Genomic DNA, 27,045 nt, shown 5'->3' with positions numbered 1-27,045 from the left:
GCACTCCATCTTGACACAAAAGAAATGTAGATATTTTTTAAAAAATTAAACAAGGAAAACTGATCTCACGCGGTCCTACCTATTTTAGAGCCTTTGCTCCGTATTGAGTAGAAGCACTTTTGTTTTTGTTAAACTAAATTTTTATTATTTTACTTTCCGTATTAAGACATTAAACAAATACAGACATACATTATGGGCCCAGTGGGCCTCAGATCATTCTACATACAAATGGATAGTTAAACATGCATCTGTTTCATATTTTTGTTTAATCTTTTCTGTGCATTTGTAGACCAAAACTTGACCAGCTCTTTAGATTCTTCCTTTATAAGGGGAAAAGGATGATTACTGGGGTGTGAGCTAGTATTGCCTAATTCTTTTATTCATGGAAGTCCAGAAATCCATTCCCATGGCTACCTGGAGTCTGTATGACCTGGAGCCCTAAGAGGGCCATGAACACCACATTTTAAAATGTAATTCTGGGAGAGCCATACAATAGGCACATGGCCCCAAGTAGAGGGGTAGCCATGGCACGTGGAAAACTCGCCTACCTGCTCTCCCTTCAGCGGCCCGCGCTCTTCTCTATGATCCAGGCACCGCTGCCATCGTTGCTTGGGCAATGGCACCTGGGTCATAAAGAGGAGTGGATGCCGCTATACTAACACAGGCGCTGTCACCTAAGCAACAGTGTGGCGATGGCACAACCCTGCCTGCATCCAGTGATCATCGCTGTGCGTGTCTTAGATGTACACACTCCCGATCACTATTAATCAATTATATGCCTGCGAGCCAGATGCAGCCATCAAGAGCCACATTATTAATAAAATAAATTGAAATGATCTGATATAAAAATAAACAGAATCCTAAACATGTTGGGTATTTTCGCATCCCACAAAACATATAAAATAGTTTTTCCCGCCATTGAGCTCAGTAACGGAAAATAGTGTCCAAATGTCCAAAATGGCACTTTATGACCTTTTTTTGCAATAGCAAAAATGTAATAATTCTCCAAAATAGTAGCAATGTAAAGACAACATGTACCGCAAAAAATTACTCATTTTAAAGTTATTAGCATCAAAATAGGGCAAAATGAAGAATTTTTTTATTTTATTTTTTTTGCATGAGGCTTGCATTTTTTAAAATTTTATTAAACCTTAATAAAACCTGTTTAAATTTGGTATCCTATTGATTGTACAAATCCAAGGAATAAATTGGAGGTGTTATTTGGAGTAATGCAAGCCATAAAAACTGTGTTCACAAGAAAATGGCACAAATGTGTGTTTTCTACAATTTCACCGCATGTGGAATTTTTTTACCAGCTTCTTAGTGCGCAACATGGAGTATAAAATGGTGTTATTAGGAAGTACAATTTGTTACACAGAAAACAAGCTCTCTTACAGCGCCGTAAAAATAATTTGGGACTTGGAATGAAAAATGGAACTGCAAAAAAGGGTATGCACTGGTAGTATTTATTTGTATTTTAGGGCACCAGTTTACTTTCCAATTTCATAGCCATTAGAATATAGGTTATGATACGGGATTTTGTTGGAGATTTTTTTAGGTCCATCAAAAGTAGAGTTTTTGCTGGGGGAGAATGTGACGTTTCTTATGCCCAAGCTGTTGAGCAGCTTGTATGTGTCTTGCCATAAAGGCTTTATTTTTGGAAATGATGTAACAAGTTCTTAACACCTGGAATTAGGGATCCTCTGCCATTCTTCCTTGCAGATCCTCTCCAGTTCCCTCAGGTTGGTTGGTGAACGTCGGTGAACAAACATTTTCAATAGATTCTGAATTGGGTTTAGGTCAGGGCTTTGGCTGAACCAGTCAAGAATGGTCACAGAGTTGTTCTGAAGCCAATGCTTTGTTTTTTTTAGCTGTGTGCTTGGGGTCACTGCCTTGCTGGAAGGTGAACCTTCTGCCCAGTCTGAGGTCCAGAGCACTCTGGTAGAGGTTTTCATCCAGGATATCTCTGTATTGGCCTGATTCATCTTTCCTTCAATTGTAACCAGTAATCCTGCCACCACTATGTCACACTGTTGCGATTGTATTTGGCAGGACATGAACACTTGGAGCATATTGTTACTGTTATGCTCGTCAGTTCCTGTCACAAAATCCGACATCTTTCTTACGAAACTGGGAGTGTAGAAATTTAAAAAACTATTGGGGCTCACATTAAGGCTGCTTTCATGCAGCTATAGCCATGGTGCTCGTCCGTAAACTTCCTTTTCCCCATTGATGGTACAGTGGCACACATGTTATTCCTTAAAAAATTCCTTGTGGGTTTCTAGTTTGCAAAAAGGGGTCTCTTGTTTGAGGTCCCCACTGTCCTAGTATTCCAGGGGCTCTCCAGATGCCTCTCGGTGCTGAAATTAATACTTGTTAAATCTGCCTCTAAAATTTCAGATGGCTCTCCTTTCAATCCCTGCCGTGTGCACCAACAGCAGTTTAGAATCTCATATGCAATAATGTTATATTTAAGAGACATTGGGTAACTATGGGGTGCATGTTTTTATTTAACCTTTTTATGAATATGAACTTTTGGGGGAGGGGGTAAATAAAAAGGTTATTTATAAATATTGAAGTTTCAATATTTGTAATCACTGTTGTGAAGAACAACTGTTGTGAATTTCCCCACTGTGGGACTAATAAAGGATTATCTTAACCTAAAGGGTTAAACTTTCTATGTTTTTGAATAGTTTAAGGGCAGTTTAAAAAAAAAAAATAGGCGATTTATTGGGAATTTCTGATATTTAGGCCTTTAAAAAGCACCTTTACAACTGCATTGTTCCCTAAATAAAAAATTTTAAAAATCCAAATTTTGTTACAATCCTTCCTGCAACCTAATAAAATAGGATAGCTAAAAAAAAAAAAGTTAAGCTAAATATTAAACCTTCCTCCCAGCATGGCTCACCAATAAACTGAGTATTAAACGGGTGTGGTGAAGTTGTTTTTACCTCATTGTACCTTTGTACTGTACCTTGATTACTGTTTTGGGAACTCATGTTGTTGTTACTCCTGTAATATCATTAGTGTCATTATTATTCGCCATGTGCTATAGCATGAGGTGATTGAAGTACAGGCGTCCAACCCTGCATCACATTGGAGCTGTTCAATACAGATGTCCTAGCCAAAGTCATGTTTGTCTGTATTTATTGAAAACCACTAAAACATTTTAACAAATGTTACTTTAAAAAAAAAAAAAAAAAAACTAAGCGAATATAAAGCAGACATATGATACCTGTCAATAACAACAAAATTTTCTGCTTTTCACTCATACCACCCAACTACCATAAATATACTCTACTATAAGCAGAGGTAGCTAATTTTACAGCACAAAGCTGGGAAAACATATTGACTCAAGTAAGGGTGGGAAATGCAGCCGCTACTCTAATAAAATGTTCAGTAGTCTCCAACCCTCAATAAAATGTGCAGCAAAGTGCCTCCATTACTAAAAATAAACTTAGTACTCCCCCTCTGGTGTTGACCCCTGGCATCCTACTCCACCCCTTCGGGTTCCTTGCCGCTCTGTTTGCCAGTGGGTGGCCTAGATGGGCAGCAGCACTGCCACGTCAGTTGTGTCCGAAGACCGCATAGATGTGCATTTGCTGGAGCGATCGGGTACCCAAATAAAGTGTAAAGGAGGGGGAGGAACTAAGTTTATTTTATTTTTTTTTTTCTCAAGTATAAGCTAATTGGGGCTTTTTCAAAAACTGTTATACTCAAGTATATACGGTAATTTCATGTTTTGAAAATGGAATTTAAATAGAAATTGCTGTATTTGCTTTGTTTAATAAATAAATGTAAACTGTATCGCCCACATTTTTAAATTTTGTAATGTTTTTGTTTTTTTTCATGACAAATAAACCAATATAATGTTTTATAAGGTTCAATGTATGTGTTCCAAAGTTATAATCATCCACAGTGACACATGTCAGATTTGTAAAATAGAGCCTGGTCATTAAGCTGTCAGTGATAATGGATAGAGTAAAAGTTTTGGGAAAAATCCTTCCACCATAGAGAGGGGAAAATGTCAAACTTTTTTTATTTTATTTTTTCTGTCCTGATGATGAAGTTCTCAGTTCTCCTTCACTGAGGAGGTTGGGGGGAGCGACTTACTTTAGCTTGAGATGTTTTGAGAAGGGGGAGGTTTTTTAGTTTTTATTGATCATGGTCCCAAGAAGAAAAATGAAAAATAAAAAATAAAGCTACCCAGATGTCCATTATTTCCATTATTTTTGCCACAAGTTTCCCTTTGTCTAATTACAACCATGCAACAGGTTAATGTGCCAGTACAATTGGCGGAGGGGGGGGGGTGATTTATCATTAAGTGGTTCCGGTCTCTAGAGAAATCCGCCAATAACCCAAACAGTACCTTGTAGTATACCTCTACACCATTTGAATGATGCTTTTGTTGTTATTGATGCCTTTCATCCAAAAGTTACTTTAGTTGTTCCACCGTCAGTCCTAAGATCCAGTCAAACTCCTCCACCTTCTGGCTGCTCAGACTGCTAACCCTGCCCCAGGCCTAGGGGCTACGTCACTCTCCTCCTCCGTAGGAGGTGGTAGGTTAGAACTGTTTGTGGTTACTGGGGGATTTTGCTGGTGACCAGTTCCCTTTTTAAGCAGGTTTCTTGGGAGCTTTTTGTTAGATTTGTCAGATCATAGTGGCTTAAACTGTTTGTATATGTGGGATATAAGAGTTAATGTCTTGACTGGATTTGAGACTTTTCACTGAAAACCATAAAATAGACCATAAAGTTGCACATTTTTTATGCAGCAAATTCCTAAGTATTTAGCCTGGAGGGGGCTGGGGAGAATTTGCACCTAAATTTGATACATCTGGATTCACTTGATGTAAGGCTAAAGTGAAATGTGCAGCAGGTTGGTAAGTATCAAATAAAATTATTTTGTGCCCCTGAACATGTGATTATGTTGTATTCTGCTTGTAGCTGGGATTTCTTGTAATAAACTAGGACTAGCAAAAAGCAAACTCTTCGCTATCCTTTTAAATCTATCTAGTCTTCTCACTCTATAAAACAGCTGTGTTTCTCACACACAATCATTTTATTCCCTTAAAAGATCCGTCGATACAAAGCTAATAGGAACGTTATGGAAAAAGCTGCTGAGGTTTACAGCAGAATCAAAGCTAGTATTCTCGGCTCAAAAACGGCAAGCCAACAGAAAATAAATGAGCAAGACAACAGTAATCAACTCTTGGCAGAAACTACCAAGGAACAAGATGAAGGTAAATGATTTTAAGATGACTAATATCAACATATGTCTACATTTTGTATTGTATATAAAAGTTGTCCATAGAACAAAAAACAAGGATTTCTTTGGTAATCCCAAAGAAATGGTTAAAAAAAAATCTTTAAGGTTGATTTTACTCAGTTTACAGGAAGAATATTAGTCTCCATATGTCTGTTGCTGAACTCTCTGTAATTGCATTGGTCATTTGATCTTTACTTCAAAATTTTATAACAGAAAAAAAATATCAGTCGCTGTAAATAAAACAACTTTTGTCCAGGTGGAACGCCACCCGTCCCTTGTCCATGTGCCAGATACACATTGAAACTAATGCTCTATGAATTTTTTGGTTTTTCATAGATGTATACATATTTTGTTTTGTGTGGTGTGTGTTTACTACATTTTAGACCTCTAAATACTTAACCAGTGGAGGTCTTATCGCTCGATTCATATACTGCAGATCTGTAACCATTTACCAGCATTTTACTAGAGCGTGGTGTTTGTCTTCATTTTTCACATCTGAAATCTATATTTCTAATGGTGTGATTCTTGTATTTATATATAAAAATATTTTTTTATTATTCAGCTCTTCCATTAAATGGAGATACTGTGTCCCTTGAAAGACAAGATAGGAGAGATGACAATGATGAAATCCCTATACCTGTCCAGAATGCTCCTGATGATGATGAAGACAGTGAGTATGCTTTTTAGGAATATACATGCTATAATCTTAACAGCTTTGTAACCACCATATTGTGTGTTTTTGTCCCATATAGACATGACAAGTTCCCTCTTAACCCCTTCACGCTCTGCGGCAGATATATCTGCCGCTGAGTGCAGTGACTTGGCTCGGGATTGGAGCCGAACAGGCATCGGGATACACTGGGTGCCGGCTGTAACTAACAGCCGACAACCCAGAGTAACACCGCAGTCTGAGTGGGCTCCGATTGCAGGTGTTTAACCCGTTAAATGCCGCAGTCAGGGCAACTGCGGAATTTAACCTGCCTTCTGGGGGTCTTTCCCCCACTTCCATTTTGATGTAATTACTATGAAGATCCAAGGGGTTCACAATCTTCCTAAAAGCTGTTTCTGATAGTTCTGATAGGGGTACAGATTTGAAAATGGGTTGATTTATATAGGGGTTTTTATGTTAAATTATGTAAAATTTCATTCAAAACCGTATTTATCCCAAGAATGGTCAATTCTGAAAATACGGAAAATCGATATTCGATTTGTAAGCTGTGTCACCTCAAAATGAATTATCCAGACATTTAAAAAAATTACACATATGGGAAATGTTATTTAGCATCTTAATTAGATGGCAAATCTATCTACCTGAAAACGCAATGATTTCGAAAATGGCAAATTTTTCAAAAAAATTATTTAATGTAAATGTACTTCATTTTAGTGCTAAATTGTGGATGATAGTTGTTTCCCCCTCTCACCACGACAGCACCCAACCAGAGAGAGGGATCCGCCCCCAGGGACAGGAAACCCAGACTTCAAATTCTGCGGTACGCCCCATCTCCTTCAGTGGTTTCCTGTCCCTGACGGGGGATCCAGTGAGTCTCGGTGAGGCTCAGGAGTCGCGGTGAAAGGGGGGAATGGGAGTCCCAGGTACCCCCAGGTGGCTGCACAGGTCCCCCGCCGAGGCTTACCGGAGGGTGGTCACTCGGCGGCGGTGGAGAGGTGAATGCTGCGAGGTGCAGCGCAGTCTGTGGGTGCGGGCGGACTCCGGCACGCCTCCGATCCGGAGTGGAGGCGTGTGTGTGGAAGGGCGGCTGAGCGCTGGCCTCTTCCTCTACGATGGTCTTCCCCAAAATGGCGCCGACTCCACTTCCGGTGAGGACCGGAAGTGACGCGCCGCCCAGCGTCCACATGGGAGATGACGTCAGACGCGGTAATTTTAAAAGGAGATCCCACACAGGAGTCCTGTGTGTTGTTTCTAGCACCCACAGCCAGCCACAGGAGTTGCTCCAGTCGTGGATGAAAACGGAGCTGTATCCTCACCACTGAATAAGATGAGTTCTAATGAAGGTGGTAGAGAGTCGGTGGACACCGCTACGGTAAAGTTTGAGTAGGGGGATAGTCCGCTGATTGGTGAGTGTGGCCTTACCATGCCTTTAAACTGGTTCTGATGATGTCTTATGTGATTCTTATTTTAGAGGGAAGAATCTCGTAAGGGGAAAGCCACTGTAAAGTCTAAGCATCATGCATGTAGAATCTGTGGAGATAATCTGCCTGACTCTTATTTAAAACCTGACTGTGACCAGTGTGTTCAGCGCCTGTTAGCACAAGAGCAGTCGACATTGTTTGAATCCATGCGTATGCTAATCCAGCAGGAAGTGCGTAGTTCTGTGCAAGAAATGAGGAGATCCCTCAGGTCAGAGAATTCCCCAGGCACTTCCAGGCAACTTGAAGATTCTGGCCCTAGTTCGGGAGAATCATCTGAGTCAGAGGAGGAGGACAGGTCAGGCAGACCCCTGTTTCCTATAGAAGATATTGATCATCTAGTAAAATTAGTAAGATCAACTATGGAGTTAGAAGATGAAAAAGAAGAACGCTCTGTAACAGACGTTATGTTCCAGGGTCTAGGAGAAAAGAAGAGAAAGGTTTTTCCTATCCATGAGAATATTTCCTCCCTTATCCAGGCAGAATGGCGCAAGGCAGACAAAAAGGTTTTTATCCCTAGAGCTATGAAGCGGAAATATCCCTTTCCTGAGAAGGAGACAGAGATTTGGGACAAGGCGCCAAAAGTAGATGTTGCCGTGTCTAAAGTGTCTAGAAAGAGTGCGCTTCCAGTTGAGGATTCAGGTGTGCTTAAAGATCCTATGGATAAGAAGGCAGATGGCTTCTTAAGGCGTTCCTGGGAGGCAGCAGCGGGCGCATTCAAACCCAATGTCGCGGCTACATGCGTTTCAAGGTCTCTTTTTGTTTGGCTTTCTCAGCTGGAGGAGAAGATTAAGGCTGGTGCATCCAGGTCACATCTCATCTCGGAGGTTACCACTGCACAGAAGGCCTCTGCCTTCTTAGCCGATGCCTCAGTGGACGCCTTAAGGTTATCGGCAAGATCGGTAGCCTTATCTAATTCTGCCAGAAGGGCCTTATGGCTGAAGAACTGGACAGGTGACCTCCCATCTAAAAGTCATCTATGTAGTATTCCCTGTGAAGGGGAATTCTTGTTTGGGTCTGCACTAGACAACATATTGGAAAAGGCAGCTGACAGGAAGAGAGGTTTTCCTAGTACAAGGCCTCAAGAGAGGAAGTTTTTTCGCCCCTCACGGCGATTTAGATCTCCTCAGAGATCCGGAGACAAGAAGGAGGGGTGGCGACCCTCTAGGAGGTCTAAGGGATTCATGTTTTCCCGGCCTCAGGATTCCAGTAAACGTCCCGGTCAGCAATGACGCCAGGGGTCCTGTGGGGGGAAGGCTCTCCCTGTTCAAGGCGGAGTGGAGCAAGATTTCAGGGAGCAAGTGGATTTTGGGGATCATACAAGATGGCCTAAAATTACCTTTTCTATCCCCTCCCCCACAGCGTTTCAAGATAACCTCAGTGGCCGGAAGAGCAGAAAGACAGGCTCTAGAGACCGAAGTAAGATCCCTATTGGAAAAGGAGGTGCTACGGCAGGTGCCACTGCAGGATCGAGGGACAGGATTTTATTCAACCCTGTTCCTTATAAAGAAACCGGACGGAACATTCCGGACCATTATAAATTTAAAACCACTAAACTGCTATCTAAAAGTGGAAAAGTTCAAGATGGAATCGATAAGGTCAACCGTAAACCTGCTCTTTCAGGATTGTTTTATGGCTTCCATAGACTTAGCGGATGCTTATTACCACGTCCCTATTCATCCGGACAGTCAGAGATTCCTGAGAGTGGCGGTGAGGATGGACGGCAAGATAGAGCACTTCCAATTCAGAGCTCTGCCCTTTGGAGTGGCGATAGCACCGAGAGTTTTCACAAAACTAATATCGGAGGTGGGAGCCTACATACGGAAATATCAGGGCACCTTTGTGCCATATCTGGACGACTTCCTGCTGATAGCAGGTTCGGCAGAAGAGTTGCAGATCTTAATAAAGGTGGTGATGAAGATCCTACATCGCCTGGGCTGGATGGTAAATCTGAAGAAGTCCTCCCTCACTCCGGCCAGATCAAAGATATTTCTCGGCATCACATTAGATTCCACTCAGCAGAGATCTTTCCTTCCTCAGGACAAGGTGGTGAAGATAGTAGCCTCGGTGGAGAGGCTGTACAGACAGCCATCCCCTACCATAAGGGATATTATGAGGACTCTGGGTCTCTTTACAGCGGCAATCCCAGCGGTGTCTTGGGCGATGTATCACGCAAGGCCCTTACAGCTCTTCATGTTGGAGAACTGGAGGGGGGACCAGTCCTCCTTGGACCAGAGGATTACACTTCCTCAACAGATCCTGGATTCCCTGAGATGGTGGCTAAGAGAGGAGAACCTCCAGGCAGGCCGGCCTTGGAGAGAGGAGAACCCTCTATCCATGATTACGGATGCAAGCTCTACGGGTTGGGGAGCCCAGGTCAGGGGCCTCTTATTCCAGGGATCATGGAACGAAGAATCCAGGAAAAAGTCCTCAAATCACAGAGAACTAGAGGCCATCCTGCAGGCGATCAGACAAGCTCTGCCGATGATTCGGGGGACAGACCTGAAGATTGCCTCGGACAATGTCACAGCGGTGGCGTTCGTGAATCGCCAGGGAGGTACCCGAAGCGGGTCCTTAATGAACCTCTCGCATCAGATTCTAGAACTTGCGGAAGCCAATCTAAGATCAATATCGGCGGTTCATATAAGGGGCAAGGACAACCTGCAGGCAGACTTCCTAAGCCGTCATCTCTTACGTCAAGGAGAGTGGTCCCTGAATCGGAGGGTATTCTCCAAGATAACCAGGCTTTGGGGTCAACCAGAAGTGGATTTATTCGCCACAAGAAAGAACAGACAGGTCAGGCTCTTCTGCTCCCTAGACCCGAGAGACCGATCTTTAAGTCTGGATGCCTTCACAATCAGGTGGAACTTCAGCCTAGCATATGCATTTCCACCCCTGTCTATTCTTCCAAGGGTTCTGAAGAAGATACGGCAAGACCAAGCCAGAGTTATTCTTATAGCCCCCTTCTGGCCCAGGAGGGCATGGTTCTCAGTATTGAGAGAGCTATCGATATCAGACCCTTGGATCCTCCCAGAGAGTCACGATCTCCTCTCCCAGGGCCCAGTATTCCACCCGCAGATTACGAACCTCCATCTGACGGCCTGGAATTTGAGAGGCGCATCTTGAGGGAAAAAGGCCTCTCGGACAAGGTAATTACAACCCTGCAGAAGAGTAGAAAAGTAGTTACCTCTAAAATCTATTTCAGGGTCTGGAGAGTATTCTCAGATTTTTGTTCCCCAGATAAAATAGACTTAGCTCATCCAAATATAGCTAAGATATTAGATTTCCTGCAAGCAGGATTAGATAAGGGCCTAAAACCTGCCACCCTTAAAGTTCAGATCTCTGCCCTTAGCTCCCTGTTTGAGTCTCCTTTAGCCTCTCATCCCTGGATATCTCGGTTCATAAAAGCGGCATCTCGTATGACCCCCTTTAGGAGATGTACGGTGCCCCCCTGGGACCTCACTCTGGTATTAAATTATCTGATAAGAGATCCTTTTGAGCCCCTGGAGTCTTGTTCACTAAAATGGCTGACCATTAAAGTTGTATTTTTGGTAGCTATCACTTCAGCCCGTAGGGTTGGAGAGATATCGTCTCTGTCATGTAGAGCGCCTTTTCTCAAGATCTTGGATGATAGAGTAGTTCTGATGACAGACCCGGCCTTTTTACCAAAGGTAGTCTCTAGATTCCATAGATCCCAGGAGATCAGGCTCCCATCCTTCTGTAGTAACCCTTCTACGGATAGGGAGAGAGAGTTTAACAAGTTGGATGTTAAGAGGGCCATTGAGCTTTATTTGGATAGGACTAGAGATTGGAGAAAATCTGATAGTCTTTTTGTTCTTTTTGGTGGCAAGAATAGGGGGCAGAAGGCCTCAGCGGTAGTTATAGCTAGATGGATTAGGCAAGCCATTAGCTCCGCTTATTTAGCAGCCGGTCAGCCGATACCAGAAGGTCTAAAAGCCCATTCCACTAGAGCAGTTTCTTCCTCATGGGCAGAATTTAGAGAGGTGTCGGTTAATCAGATTTGTCAGGCTGCCACCTGGTCTTCTCCACATACTTTCTATAGGCACTATAGGCTAAATGTAGCAGGTGCACAGGAACTTTCCTTTGGGCGAAGGGTTCTTTCTTCAGTTATCCCTCCCTAAGGATTTCATCTATGTTATTCTCTCTGGTTGGGTGCTGTCGTGGTGAGAGGGGGAAACCGGTAATTACTCACCGGTAATTGTGTTTCCTTGAACCACGACAGCACCCTGGTTATTCCCTCCCTTGTAAATTCTTTTTCACACTTGGGTGTTCAGTGTTATGTGTGTGTCACAGAGGTGTGAGATTCTCTCATTGGAAGTGATACTGAATGACACGGTGGTCAGAATTAATCAAGAACATTAAGTCCCATACAGTCTCTGTAATCCACTGAAGGAGATGGGGCGTACCGCAGAATTTGAAGTCTGGGTTTCCTGTCCCTGGGGGCGGATCCCTCTCTCTGGTTGGGTGCTGTCGTGGTTCAAGGAAACACAATTACCGGTGAGTAATTACCGTTTTTTTTTTGTTTTTTTTTCTCACATGTTGAAAGCAAAACTTATCTCATAACTTTTGAACACTGTTGCTTATCAAAACGATTATAACCATATAAAGCGACGCATGTCAGAATACAAAAAATGGGGCTGAGCCTTAAGCTATAAACTGGCTGCGTCCTTAAGGGGTTAACAAATAACCACATGCAACATCTAGTTTTTTGTTTTTTTAAATGGCCCGATATTGACACTGGCTGTACTAATATTAAAAAAACAAAACAAAAATGATTTAACTGGTGCCTGCGCAATTCTTCACCAATACTGTTGTGCACTCCAAGCTGCATTGTAGATCCACGGCTACAGGGATAATCTGCACAGGCCTTGTGGATGTAACTACAGTGGTAGCAGCATAGCCATGGGGTCTGCAGTGTCAGGGGGCCCCAGCATCTGCCACACTAAAGAATGGAGGATGTGCACCATTATTTATTATGTTGCACATTGTATATGTGTGTGCTGTCTGTGTATATGGTATTAAAAGTGTGTATTTGCTGCATACTTGTGCATATGTGATGTGTATATGCTGTATGTGTGTATATATATATTTGGGTTGCACCGATACCAGAATTTTTAGTGCAAAGCGATACCCAGAGAAGTATCGCGATACTCGATACCGTTACAATCCTTTCGATAAAAAATGGATTATCTGAATGTAACTGTCAACCAATGTTTTGAGAGCAGCTTTGGTGTTTCATGACAGTTTATTATATGTATTGTGGTCGTCCTGGGAATGTTAATATAAAATGGTATACTCAATGGTATAATTTAAGGCTCATTTAGACAGGAGTTTTTATGTCCGTGTGATGTATATATTATATTTTGTAGATGGCATACAGACCCATTGTCTGCTATGGGTCTGTTGACAGGTCCGTTTCTTTCACGTGTGCAGACAGTGAGACAAAAATTGCAGCATGCGTTATTCAATGGACCTGCAAAAAAACGGCACATGCATGACATCTGTATGCTGACTTTATTTTTCTCAAATATTGCTAGGCAACCAACTTGGAAGGGCAAAAAGATGATTAGAAACCCATCAGTTTTTTTTTTTTTTTTTTTTTTTTTTTTTTTTTTTTTGAATGTGTGAAAAAAGATGCATTGCATACAGACGTGAAAAAAACTGATACACTACAGACTGGACACAGACATCATGTGCACATTTTTGCAGATGTGCAGTAGACTCGCCCGTTTGAATGACACTTTTTTTTTTTTTTTTTTTTGCCTTGCACGCTTTGATTTTTTATAGTGATAAAAAGAGAGATTTGAGAAGATATACCGTATTTTCCGGGCCATTAGGCGCACCGGAATATAAGGCGCATTAGTCCGATGCGCCTTATATATGTAATATATAAGACTATAAGGCGCAGGGTCGGGGGCGTGTCGGAGGTCCGGGGGCGGAGCGGAGACCCGACGGGACGCGACGCGGGGAAGGTGAGTGGGGAAGGTGAGGGGGAGGTGGAGGAGGGCAGCGGACCATACTTACATAGGTCCCCGCTACCGGAAACAGCAGATCTCCAGCGGGAACTGCAGACCACGCGGCAGAAGTTGTTCGTGCCACGTGGTCTGCAGTTCCCGCTGGAGATCTGCTGTCTCCGGTAGCGGGGACCTATGTAAGTATGGTCCGCTGCTCAGCGCCATACATAGGGCGCACCGGACTATAAGGCGCACTTTGGATTTCCAAGGAAATCCAAGGCTTTTAAGTGCGCCTTATAGTCCGGAAAATACGGTACATAACATAAAATGTTAAATAAAATTCTTCCCCACCCATCCCCCTGCCATTGATAGTCAGTAAGCCCATAGTCTAGTGCAGTGATGGCGAACCTTTTAGAGGCCGAGTGCCCAAAATGCAACCCAACTTACTTATAGCAAAGTGCCAACACAAAAATTAGAAACAAAAAACACATAGGTGTTAAATATAGGGACTTGTGTAATAAACGTTAGAAAATCCTGGCAGTGTACTGCTGCTGTCCTCTGCTTGCCTAAAACTGTTGTATACTGTTCAGGGGAAGGATTAGGGGCAAGTACACCTGCAGCTGATAACCAGCATTGTAGATAGAATTGCCCCATTTTAATATTGATGTATTTTATTTATAGCTATGTCACATATAGGGGTCTTCTGACCTTTATACGTGACCCCAATCCCAGTGGTGTAAAAAGACACCAGTGGGCCCTGATGCAAACTCCAGATCGGGGCCCCCATATAATGTACCTAAAATCTTATACCTTATACTTAGTGTCCAGCAGGAGCCTCTCTTATTAATATACTGTCTAGAAACCCTCTTATTAAGTACAGCAGCAGTCTCCACTCTATAATAAATTGTCCATTAGCAGCAGTTACAGGACCGTGTGCTCTGATATACAGAATAGTTTGATAGGCAGACCGCCTCAGTGTGCGTTCACACGTTTTGTATGGACTGCACTTAAAAACACAAGGCAAATGCCAGGGGTCAGCTCTTGGTCGATCGCATATGCATTTCCAGCAGATGTGATTACTAACAAACATCAGATACTTGTTAGCAATCACATCCATTTCACTGGAAATGTAGATCGGGCAGCATGCTGCCCTTGAGCGCTTGTAAAGGCAAATGTAGATGTAGATTGATGGATAGTTTTATGATAGAGATGGATAATAGATGGATGGATAGGTAAATATGAGAGAGATGGATAGATAGGAGATAGATAGGAGATAAATATGACGGAGATAAGGAGATAAGGAGATAGATGGATAGATAATGAGGGTGCTGGAAATATATGAAATAGCTGCATGATGTAGTTTATTGATCTGTCTTGTCAGGGGGATATTTACAGGATAGTAGGGGAGAAAGAACTGATGCTATACTTTATATATGTCACTTTTTACCTTCCTATACTGCAGCTGCTACATGCAGCCCGGGCTCTGGTGATTCCTCCTCCCTTCGTGCTCTGCCCCTCCTCTCTTCTCCTCTTGGCTGGTCAGGTGACCAGCCCTCTGTGAGTCCCTGCTTTAGCAGGGGGGACGGCAGAGCAATGACTGTGCCTTCCTGCCGACATTACTGTGCTTAGGGGTCCCAAAAGAGCACATGGATACAGTGGGCCAGCGGCTGTCACTGGTCAAAGGGCCAGATCCTTATGCCCCTGCCCAATACTATGATGTGGGAGCAGCTTTATCATACTGCTCTCTTCTCCCCGCATTGGTTTCTATGGGAACCACAATAACATTCAGCGCTCCCGACAGCCGGAGGTTCAATGGTGACAGCGTGCGTGCCATAGGTTCGCCATCGCTGGTCTAGTGGATAGAGGCGCTGTATCTGACAAGTGGAGTGTGGAGGCTGTAAGTTCAAATCCCAGGTTGGGCAAAAAATTATTTGATTGAATAATTTAGAGCTTTATGTCAGGGGAAGCCCTGGGATATGTAGAAACGCCATTTATGGACAAATAGTTCCCTGATAACGTGGTACCTGCTCTGCAACAATTCTATACAAAGGATTCCCTGCCGTGAACACAGAAGTGCAGAATATGCAATCGGGAGACTGCACAGTCCATGTCCATCATTATGACTGTCAGACAGAAGCCTCTCTCATCAGCAGTAGCTTTTATGAGTTGTGTTCATTTCTGTGGAGAGTCTGGATCCAAAGGAGGTTTCTTAATTCCGACATAAGAGCTATACCACACATACATACACTCACCAGCCACTTTATTAGGTACACCATGCTAGTAACGGGTTGGACCCCCTTTTGCCTTCAGAACTGCCTCAATTCTTCGTGGCATAGATTCAACAAGGTGCTGGAAGCATTCCTCAGATTTTGGTCCATAGTGACATGATGGCATCACACAGTTGCCGCAGATTTGTCTGCTGCACATCCATGATGCAAATCTCCCGTTCCACCACATCCCAAAGATGCTCTATTTATGACATGGCGCATTATCCTGCTGAAAGTAGCCATCAGATGTTGGGTACATTGTGGTCATAAAGGGATGGACATGGTCAGCAACAATACTCAGGTAGGCTGTGGCGTTGCAACGATGCTCAATTGGTACCAAGGGGACCAAAGAGTGCCAAGAAAATATTCCCCAAACCATGACACCAACACCACCAGCCTGAACCGTTGATACAAGGCAGGATGGATCCATGCTTTCATGTTGTTGACGCCAAATTCTGACCCTACCATCCGAATGTCGCAGCAGAATACGAGACTCATCAGACCAGGCAACGTTTTTCCAATCTTCTACTGTCGATGAGCTTGTGCAAATTGTAGCCTCAGTTTCCTGTTCTTAGCTGAAAAGAGTGGCACCCGGTGTGGTCTTCTGCTGCTGTAGCCCATCTGCCTCAAAGTTCGACATACTGTGCATTCAGAGATGCTCTTCTGCCTACCTTGGTTGTAACGGGTGGCGATTTGAGTCACTGTTGCCTTTCTATCAGCTCGAACCAGTCTGTCCGTTCTCCTCTGACCTCTGGCATCATCAAGGCTTTTCTGCCCACAGAACTGCCGCTCACTGGATGTTTTTTCTTTTTCAGACCATTCTCTGTAAACCCTAGAGATGGTTGTGCGTGAAAATCCCAGTAGATCAGCAGTTTCTGAAATACTCAGACCATCCCTTCTGGCACCAACAACCATGCCACGTTCAAAGGCACTCAAATCACCTTTCTTCCCCATACTGATGCTCGATTTGAACTACAGGAGATTGTCTTGACCAGGTCTACGTGCCTAAATGCACTGAGTTGCCACCATGTGATTGGCTGATTAGAAATTAAGTGTTAACGAGCAGTTGGACAGGTATATCTAATAAAGTGGCCGGTGAGTGTACATGTAATTTTTATCAGTCAATTGTTTCTCCTTTCATTATTTGCCTCGTCCTCCAAGTATGCACAAGTCAGTGAGCTTTCACTTATTTTCTGCTTTATAAGTACCGCTCGCTGACCGATTGCACCACTAGAGCTCTTTCACTTATTTTCTAGCCCAAATTCGTTGTCACTTAGATCATGTGATTTCCTTGTGACCTGTCTTATAGGGGTTTTCCCATGAACCACAGGATTGGGCCTAACTTGCTTATCAGTGGGGGTCTCAGTGATGAGACCCTCACAGATCACAAAAACGAGGAGTCAGATGGGATCCCAGGTACCTCGGTTGTACCCCTCGTTGCTCCTGGAAATTAATGGAGCAGATGGTCGCCATTACTGTTCTGCTCCATTTGTCTCTATGGTCGGTGAGACTCATGCGCAGCTGTCCGCTCCATTAATCTCCGGGAGCAACAAGGGGTCAGACTGAGGTACCTGGGACCTCATCAGACCCCTCGTTCTCGTGATCTGTGGGGGTCTCATAACTGATCAGCAAGTTAGGATAGCTCCTGTGGGTCGTGGGAAAACCCCTTTTAACTGTCAAAATAACACCACATACAGCGCCATTACCGCAGATAGAATTATACAGTTTTATAATAAAATATATCATCGACCTTGAAAATTGAGGAAATGGTGCTCTGAGATCCTGAAATTGTCTTCATGGAAATATATTTGAAACCCTTTCATATAGGGTATTACCGGTGTATGTTTCTCCTGTAACTGAGGCGCTTGTTTTGGTTACAAAAATACATTTTTCTCCAGTTTTTGTCACTTTAATCCCCCAAAAACCTTAAAAAAAAAATAATAAAAAAAATCTGTGACAGAACGTGACGTTTTCCAGATCCCTGAGGGGTACGCAAGGTTAATTATCATTTGCATAGACACTCCCTGGACGTATGGGTTCTAGGAGGCGCAGCAAGTGGGTTAGTTGTCCGCACAACTTCTGTAGAGCACAACACTCACCCACAACCCTGAACGGCTGAAAGACCCCTTAGCCTCAGTGGGACACGGCAATACCTAATGTGTCTGTGATTTTTACTGTTTATATATTTTATATCAGTTCTAGGGGAAAGGGGGTGATTTGAACTTTTATTTATTTTTTTTCCCACTATTTCTTTGACCATCTAGGGTTAATGTACCCTAGATGGTCTGATTGTTCCTACCATATACTGCAATACTATTGTATTGCAGTATATGGCATTTCTGCTCACTATACATTATAATGAGCCACAGGCCTGCTGCTTGGGCTTGCAGGACGCTTAGCCTGTAGATGACTCTTCTCCGTCATCTGCCTGAGGCAGGAACAGGTTGCAGGGTAGTGACCACAACCACTAGGTCTGGGAGTCACTGTAGCATACAGTAGGCAGAGGGCTGGAGCAGAGGAAAGAGACCTTATGCTCGAGCAAAGCCTAATGATTCGGGGCGCCCTTCCCACAGAGCAGATCACCAGACACCAGATAGAGTTCATTGAGCAATCCACATATTCTCCACCAGAGGGAGTCAAAATGCAGATTCATGGCAGCAAGCAATCTGCATACTTGCCACTAGGGGGAGATAGAATGCAGAATCGTGACACATATGTGGAAAGTTTGCTGGTCCATGCGCAACTGCTCAAAGGATTTGAAGCCTTCCCTCCGAACACAGCCGAACTAAGCTAAGAACGCCTTTGAATTCCAGATGGAAATGCCTTCCAGCCACAATATCTCTGGTAAAGCAACATTGTACCAAATAGTACGGTAGTATTAGAGGTAGACCTGGGAACTCCGAAAATACTTTTGGCTCTGGACCATATCTTGTCTATAAGAATTATTGTTGGTTTACGGTTAAGGGGACTACCACCAACATGTTTTTTTCTGTCCTTTTTCAAGATCTAAACCCCATTCATGCATTAGAAACCAGAGAGAACAGTGTGGCCTGACAGAATATCACCTTGGTATGGTTGGTAATTTATCTGTGGGTTATTTCTTTGGGTAAACACTAGTCAATGTAAGAAAATCTATATTATTTCAGCCTCATCGTCTACTTAAGGTAACGTCCACATAAGGGGCAGTGTTGTGGGGAAAAACTTAGTAGATGCAGGGATATACAGTATATCATCAAAAGATTATACATCCTCAATCCCTTCAAAAAGGACAATTTGATGGCACAGATCCACTCTAGGGGAATATAAAATAATATATCTTTTGTAAGGTTGCAATAGTGGTGACTTATACATTTTAAAAATACATAGGTATACATAAGAGGGAATTTTTATATGATATACAGAGGTCAGAATTTCATAAAATATATAGGATATAAAGATTAATCATTAAATTCAGGAATTGATGTTCTTGGGTATATTCACATTCAGTTCTTATAAAATATAATCGGGGTCATTTACTAAGGGTTGTGCTGCTCACTAGCTGCTAGTTTTGTGGGTTAATTTGCCTGACCAGTTCTCTTTTTAAATAACCAATCATAACTGGTGTCCTCTTTGGATGGACACTGTGTGTTATAAGTATAATTTATGGATGGCTCCATAAACATTTCTGTATCTCTGCTGCAGTGACAGGGGTCCACCTGCGGGGGTGGGGGTGCAGTATAGACGTTTGTCTGGAATATCACTAAATTCAATAAGTCCGCTCCTCTGAGCCCTGCCATGTCAATTTTCCACCCTGGGATACAAAGTCTGAGACCCGAAGTGAAGAGATTAAAGGAGAGGAGCAGAAAAACAACAAAAAACTAAAGGGCTTCAGCTGGGAGAGGGCTACTGTTAATTCTGCTTTCTTTCTTTCTTTCTGCTTTCCCATGTTTTATTATTTTATCTCCAACTTAACCCTGGGACGTACAAACTATGTAAATTCCCTCGGCAAAGCTGGTTATTACTGGCGGTGAACCTCCTAACCGAAAATAACACCCAAATTTCCGAAATACCACTTTGTGCAACTTTTTGATCAATTTTATTCAGTTTTGTATGTGTTGCAAAATGACGATAGTCTCCAATGTGGTAGCAATGAAAATGCGAATTGCAAAATGAAGCAATATTTATTTTAAAATTATTTTTTTATATTTTTGTAAACAAGGTTTTAATTTCTCAAAATTTATTAAAACACAATGCCTATATTATTTTGGTCGTTAGAATCATGTGGATACCAATTTTATAAAGGGGAGGTGTCATTTGGAGCGCACAGTAAGAGACTTAAACAGAGTCCACAAGAAAATGGTGCAATTTTTTTCCCTTAATTTTCAACGCATTTTGGATTTTTTTTTTCCTTGCTTTCCAGTATATGCCTTGACACATTAATACTGACACTAGGAAGTACAATTTGTTACGCTGAAGACAAGCCCTCATATTGTTCTGTAAATAATACTTCTGTGGTCAGTTTGTTTGCAGCCAGATCTTGTTGCAGTGAGTACAGCAGATTTTTGTGGCCAATGTCTTAAGTGTGACTTGCGTTTAAGGGACTTAAGTTTGAGGGGCTTTAGCAGGTAACTGCTGTATTTTGTGTTACTTTGACTGTAAATTCTTCTTTCTGTGCATATTTCTATTGTAATCCCCATTAGAACAATGGACTCCATAAGTGGCATTGCTACGCAGTGTACATCCTGTGCCATGTATGCTTTCCTTGAACAGCCGTTCGAGGGGGAATACTGCTGTGTGGAAGCCTGGATCTAAATAAGCAAGTTTCAAGGCTGCGGGCAATTGACAATATGGAGTGAAGTTTGCTGCTCCTAGAGCACAAACACTCTGGGGAAGATGGGTGTGGGGAGGGGAAGTATGGAGGCGCAGAGTGAGGGGGCAGCTAGTTGGGTAACATGTAGAAGGCGGGGTAGAGGGAAGAGTTGTAGGGAGTCTAGTCCTGATCTGGTGCACACCAATAAGTTTGCCAGGCTGGCGGATGAGGGGGATATCAGCTCTGGGGTAGCAATGCTGCAGCAAGACGTGGCCTATAGCAACCAGGGGCCTGTCTGCTCCAGTAAGAAGGGGAATGGGAGCACAGGCAAGGTCAGACAGGTGCTGGTAGTGGGAGATTCGATTATTAGGGGAACACACAGGGCAAGTTTGCCGGGTGCTCGGGTTCGGCATGTTGCGGATCGGGTTGACAGATTACTGGGAGGGGCTGGTGAGGAACCAGCGGTCATGGTCCCCATTGGCACTAATGACAAAGTAAGAGGTAGGTGGATGGTCCTTAAAAATGATTTCAGGGATTTAGGCCATAAGCTCAGGGCAAGGACCTCAAAGGTAATTTTCTCCGAAATACTACCTGTACCACGTGCCACACCAGAAAGGCCACGGGAGATCAGGGAGGTAAATAAGTGGCTCAAAAGTTGGTGTAGGAAGGAGGGTTTTGGGTTCATGGAGAACTGGGCTGACTTTTCTGTCGGCTACAGGCTCTACAGTAGGGATGGGCTGCACCTCAATGGGGAGGGTGCAGCTGTTTTGGGGGAAAAAATGGCTAGAAGGTTGGAGGAGTGTTTTAAACTAGAGACCTGGAGGGAGGGCAACTACACTTGTGCAGGGCAAATAGACAGTGTAGAGAGCTGGGAAGAGTCATAGTCCATGGGGGAAGAAGGGGGGCTGGAATGAAATTGGGGAATAAGAACAAAAGGAATACGGACAGGGAAAACCATATAAAGTGTATGTACACAAATGCCAGAAGCCTCACAAACAAAATGGAGGAACTGGAACTCTTGATGTTGGAGCGAAAATATGATATAGTGGGTATCAGTGAGACATGGCTGGACAGTAGCTATGACTGGGCTGTTACTATAGATGGTTATAGTCTTTTTAGAAAGGATCGTATAAATAAAAAAGGGGGAGGGGTTTGTTTATATGTGAATTCTTGCCTCAAGCCTGTCTTGCGAGATGACATCAGTAACGCAAATGTGGAGTCCCTATGGGTGGAGATAAGGGGAGGGAAAAAGAATAATAAAATATTACTAGGGGTTTGTTATAAGGCTCCAAATATAATGGAGGCAGCAGAGGAAATGCTGATAAGTGAAATGGATGCGGCTTCAAAGCATGGTGAAGTACTTATCATGGGGGACTTCAATTACCCAGATATTGACTGGGGGGCAGAAACCTGCAGATCCTTCAAAGGTAGCAGGTTCTTGTCAACAATAAAAGACAATTACCTGTCGAAGCTAGTCCTGGAGCCAACAAGAGGGGGGGCAGTGCTGGACCATATCCTAACCAACAGACCTGATAGGGTATCAAAACTACAGGGAACCTGGGGAATAGTGATCATAATATCATTGATTTTGTATTACGCTTTACTAAGAGCGTTAGTGAAGGGGCAACCAACACTCTAAACTTCAGGAGGGCAAATTTTCAGCAACTAAGGGAAGGCCTTAAAGGAATAGACTGGGATAATGTTCTCAAAGACAAAAGCCCCCCCCCCCCCCCAAAAAAAAAAATGGGACTTTTTCTCATTTATTCTGAAAAAGTCCTGTGAGAAACACATACCTTATGGGAAAAAGCATAAGAGGAACAAGAAAAAGTCAATGTGGCTAACTAGTCTTGTAAGGAAAGCAAAAAGCGAGAACGATGAGATGTTTAAGGTGCTAAAACGTGAAGGTAGCGATGAGGCATTACAGAGAGAAAAATAAATCCTGTAAAAAGCAGATAAAGGCCGCAAAAATAGAGACTGAGAGAAAAATTGCCAGGGAGAGCAAAAATAATCCCAAATTATTTTTCAAGTATATAAATGATAAGAAACTAAAAACAGAGAGTGTGGGTCCCCTTAGAAATAACATGGGGGTCATGGTGGAAGGAGATGAGGAAAGGGCCAATCTACTGAATGTTGCCTTCTCAACTGTCTTTACCCAGGAAAATCCCCTGGTGGAAGACACAATGAGGAATAAGGTAAATTCTTTTTGGAATGTCAACAGTTTAACCCAGGAAGAGGTACGGCGCCGCCTCGCAACCACTAAGATAGATAAATCACTGGGGCCAGATGGCATACACCCCCGGGTTCTTCATGAACTATGTACGGTGATAGACAGACAGAGTCACTGAGGACTGGTTATGTTCCACAGGACTGGCGCATAGCAAATGTGGAACCAATATACAAAAAAGGATCAAATAGCGATCCTGGAAACTACAAACCCGTGAGTCTAACTGCTGTGGTGGGGAAAATATTTGAGGTGTTTGTTGGAGATGCTATCCTGGAGTATCTCACTGTGCACAACCTTATAACCCAGCGTCAGCATGGGTTTATGAGAGATCGGTCCTGTCAGACTAATCTGATTGGTTTCTACGAGGAGGTAAGTTCAAGACTGGATCTGGGGGAAGGTGTGGATGTTGTATATCTGGACTTTTCAAAGGCATTTGACACCGTGCCACATAAAAGGTTGGTATATAAAATGAGACTGCTGGGAATAGGAGAAAATCTGTGTATTTGGGTAAGTAATTGGCTTAGTGATAGATAACAGAGGGTGGTCATTAATGGCACATTCTCAGATTGGGTTGACGTTACCAGTGGAGTGCCACAGGGGTCCGTATTGGGGGCACTTTTTTTTTAATATTTTTATTAATGATCTTGTAGTGGGTTTACACAGTCAAGTTTCAATATTTGCAGATGATACTAAGCTGTGTAAAATAATAAATACTGAGGTGGATAGTTAAGCTTCCACAAATCCCTCTGTAATGCTAGAGGAGTGGGCAGAGAAATGGTTGATGAGGTTTAATGTAGATAAATGTAAAGTTATGCACTTGGGCCATGGAAACAAAAATTATAATTATGTTCTAAACGGTCAATTACTTAGTAAAACTGGAGCTGGAAAGGACTTGGGGGTATTGGTGGATGGTAAACTTAATTTTGGTGACCAGAGCCAGGCGGCTGCTGCTAAAGCAAATAAAATTATGGGATGTATCAAGAGAGGACTAGATTCTCGTGATAAAGACATAGTTTTGCCCTTATGCAAATCCCTGTTCAGACCTTTACATGGAATATTGTGTATAGTTTTGGGCACCAGTGTATAGAAAGGATATAGTAGAGCTGGAACAGGTGCAGAAGAGAGCAACCAAGATTATTAGGGGAATGGGGGGATTAGAATACAATGACAGATTACAAAATTTGGGTTTTTCAGTTTAGAAAAAAGACGACTGAGGGGAGACCTCATTGCAATGTACAAATACCTGAACTGACAGTACAAGGATCTCTCCAAAGATCTCTTTATACCTAGGCCTGTGACCAGGACAAGGGGGCATCCTCTACGCCTAGAGGAGAGGCGATTTTACCATCAACATAGACAAAGGTTCTTTACTGTACGAGCAGTGAGACTATGGAACTCTCTGCCGCAGGAGGTTGTTATGGCGGACTCTATGTACATGTTCAAGAGAGGCCTGGATGCCTTTCTGGAGAGCAAAAATATCACAGGTTATGGGGATAAAACATTTATTTAATTCTTAAAGGTTGGACTTGATGGACTTGCGTCTTTTTCCAGCCTTATATACTATGAAATGGAAATGTAAAGTTTTTGGTTTTTGCTCTCCACCTTCAAAAATCCATAAGACCAAGGTCATTGATGAGTTGAAGGGAATCTGTCATTAATTTTAAGTATTCAAAGCCGCATATAGTGTTAAATAGCGGTACTATTTAACATGTAAGCAAAATGGTTGACTTCTGGTTAGAAATTACAGCATAGATAGAGGAAGGGCCGAGGGTAGTTTGAATGCAGAGCTTATAGGCAACCTGTCATCAGATATTGGCCTAATAAACCACTACCAAGATGTTGACTACAAGCTGAGCAGCTTCCAGATCATGTTTATATTATGGTCTGGAGTGGTGGAATCGTACAGAAAATCTACTTTTGAAGTGAGATGTAAACTGATTTAGTGAAGTCAAGGAGGCTGAGAATTTAACACTGAAGTCTGCTTTCCATGCCTCAGAACGCCTCTTCACTATAAGTGATGGTCCTGCATCCAGGGACCTCATTGACTAGGTCTCCTGAAGTCTGGTACATGATATCAATCACACATGGGAGGGGGTGTTTTCAGAGGCAGGGAGAGCTTGACTTTTGTGTTAAACTCTCTGCCTCACTGACTATATAAATCTAACTTGCATCTCACTTCAGAGTTGATATTCTCGATGATGTCACCAACCTGGGCCATGACAGAAACGTGCTATAGAAGCTGTTCAGCTGCTTGACAACATACTGGTAATTTATCAGGTCAATTTGTGATGACAGGTTCCCTTTAAATAGAGCTCCTCTATTATTTAGTCTGTACTTTCGGTAAATTTATGCATCATTCGACAAGAAAATAAAACTTTTGCCAAATGTAAATGTAGGGTTTGTTTTCCCCTAAGAACATACTACTTTGCCAGATATAATAATGTAATTTACATATATTGTTGCTACTGTTTTGTGACTAATTTTTTTTTTTTTTGTTTACATGTTTGAAGACATGCAGTCAATTTAATGCAGTCACAGAGTTTCCTGGAAGCTGAGGAGCAAAACCTTATGAATTATACTTGTTAATGTTGTAAACTACCCCTGAAATGGCGATATTGTATCTTGGAACTTGTATTGTAATCAGATTTTTTTGTTTGTTTTTGCTTAGATATTTTTGCCACTGAGCTTCTATCAATTGATATGAACATAAATGTTTTTTTTATAAATGTACTGTATATGAGTATTTTTTAGGTGTTATTGTAAACTACTTTGTTGGCTCAAAATATGCCTGATGAAATTACATTTCTATATATTCAAACATACACTTTTAAGGTATGATGGCCTCTTGTCTATAAACCTACTCCTGTCTGTTTGGGGTTTAGTTGTTTGTTGAGGTTCATAACGTAAAAAAAACATTAAAACCCGGATATAGGTGTTACACAGTTTTTCTACATTTCCATAAAAGATTACTGGTGTTGTAAATAAAACTTAAGTTTATTAAAGTTATACACCTTTTTAATACATGTTGTATTTTAACTCCACCATCTTTTAGATGTCTGCTTTAAAATCAAGAATAAACTGATATTGATTGTATGTATTTCAGCATGGCAGTAATAGATGTTAAAAAAAATGCATCCTTTCATTTCATCATGGAGCCTGTTTATTTCAGCCTTGCAGATCAGCTACACCAACTCAAGCTAATCAGGGGTTTAGGTGCTGAAACCATGTGAAAATGTGTTAGATTGCTTTTTTTTTTTTCCTCCCAATGTGCTTTATTGAAACTCTCTCCTTTTGGTTAGGATTTGTCGTGGTTTTTTTTTTTTTATTTTCCCAACACCTCCACATCGGTACAGACATGAAGGATTCCACACCTCCAAGTGAAAGAAAACCACTTGGAACATTTCAAAGGGGCCCCTCCTCCTTCATACCTCAGCCGTTTCTTATCCCTAGGGAAGAATTGGCAAATTCCTAATGCCCCTGACTGCACTACAGGAAATCCTATGGGATGGTAGTCAATCTGTAGGGCTGGTGTAGGCAGTAGGACACATAAGGCAACCATGTTCTCCTGACAGTACATCTTTCCCATGAAGGTATGAATGGCTAGATTAGGAAGTTCCTGGACTAGGCTCAATGGAGTCTGCTGCAGGCATGTTAACAGCTGAGAGAGCTACAGGGCGCCGCCCCCCTCTTCTCTTCTGACTGGGTGAATGAAAGGAAGGTTTCGGGTGGGGGAGCATGTAAATCCTACCGCGTCAAGGACTGGACTTTTTTTTTTCTTTTTTTTTTTTTTCTTCCCATTCCCCTTATGTGTATTCTGGCCAGCTCAGACATGGAAGGTGATGGGGAAAAATGATGTGTGGAGGAGAGACAGGCTGAAAAACTGTAGTGTTGTGGTCTGTTCTTGGTCTGTTGCTACTTGTAGCACCACTTGAAATTTCCTTCTTTTTGCCCCTTCCCTCCACCCAAATCCATCCCTTCTCTAGAACCTGTGGTAGTTACTAGGGGCCCGTTATAATTTTTTTATTTTTAGGAGATTGCTCAACCTAAACTACTATCACAGAAAATAAGCTTTATGTTGTACAAATCTATCGAAACACTATAAGGCTCTTTGTTGCGATTTGTTTTCAGATTGTTGTGGTGGATGAAATCACCATTGTCTTGTATAAAATGGGTATTCTCATCTAAGGCATTGACCTTTAATTCACTGGCTATATGTCAAATGTACCTATGTCCGGATAGCTTCCCATAAATTAAAAAAGTTGAAACAAACCACGGTAGGGAGGAGAATAACAAAGTATGTAATAATGCATTAGTCTATCCCTATCCCTACATAGTGTGATACCATGTGGCTTGTTGGAGAACTAATATATAACC

The 27,045-nt window shown here is 42.4% G+C and overlaps 1 protein-coding gene across 4 annotated transcripts in view; it reads left to right on the top strand.

Annotated features, from left to right (window-relative positions):
• The window catches only part of HDGFL2 (HDGF like 2), a 71,364-nt gene extending 45,596 nt beyond the window's left edge, over positions 1 to 25,768 (top strand). For 2 of the 4 annotated variants that reach the window (XM_072113501.1, XM_072113494.1), the window contains exons 14-16: positions 5,077 to 5,242; positions 5,831 to 5,940; positions 25,176 to 25,768. In XM_072113501.1, the coding sequence (XP_071969602.1) occupies positions 5,077 to 5,242; positions 5,831 to 5,940; positions 25,176 to 25,226 (327 nt within the window). In that variant the 3' untranslated portion in view covers positions 25,227 to 25,768. Of the gene's footprint in view, positions 1 to 5,076; positions 5,243 to 5,830; positions 5,956 to 25,175 lie in introns of those variants that run through there. The other 2 variants (XM_072113508.1, XM_072113510.1) reach the window with 2 other exon arrangements.
• The last annotated feature ends 1,277 nt before the right edge of the window (positions 25,769 to 27,045 follow it).

Source organism: Engystomops pustulosus, chromosome 1 (assembly GCF_040894005.1).
Source record: "Engystomops pustulosus chromosome 1, aEngPut4.maternal, whole genome shotgun sequence".
Classification (NCBI taxonomy): Eukaryota; Metazoa; Chordata; class Amphibia; order Anura; family Leptodactylidae; genus Engystomops; species Engystomops pustulosus.
The sequence above is the reverse complement of the archived record's forward strand: the minus strand, read 5'-3'. Positions and strand labels throughout refer to the sequence as shown.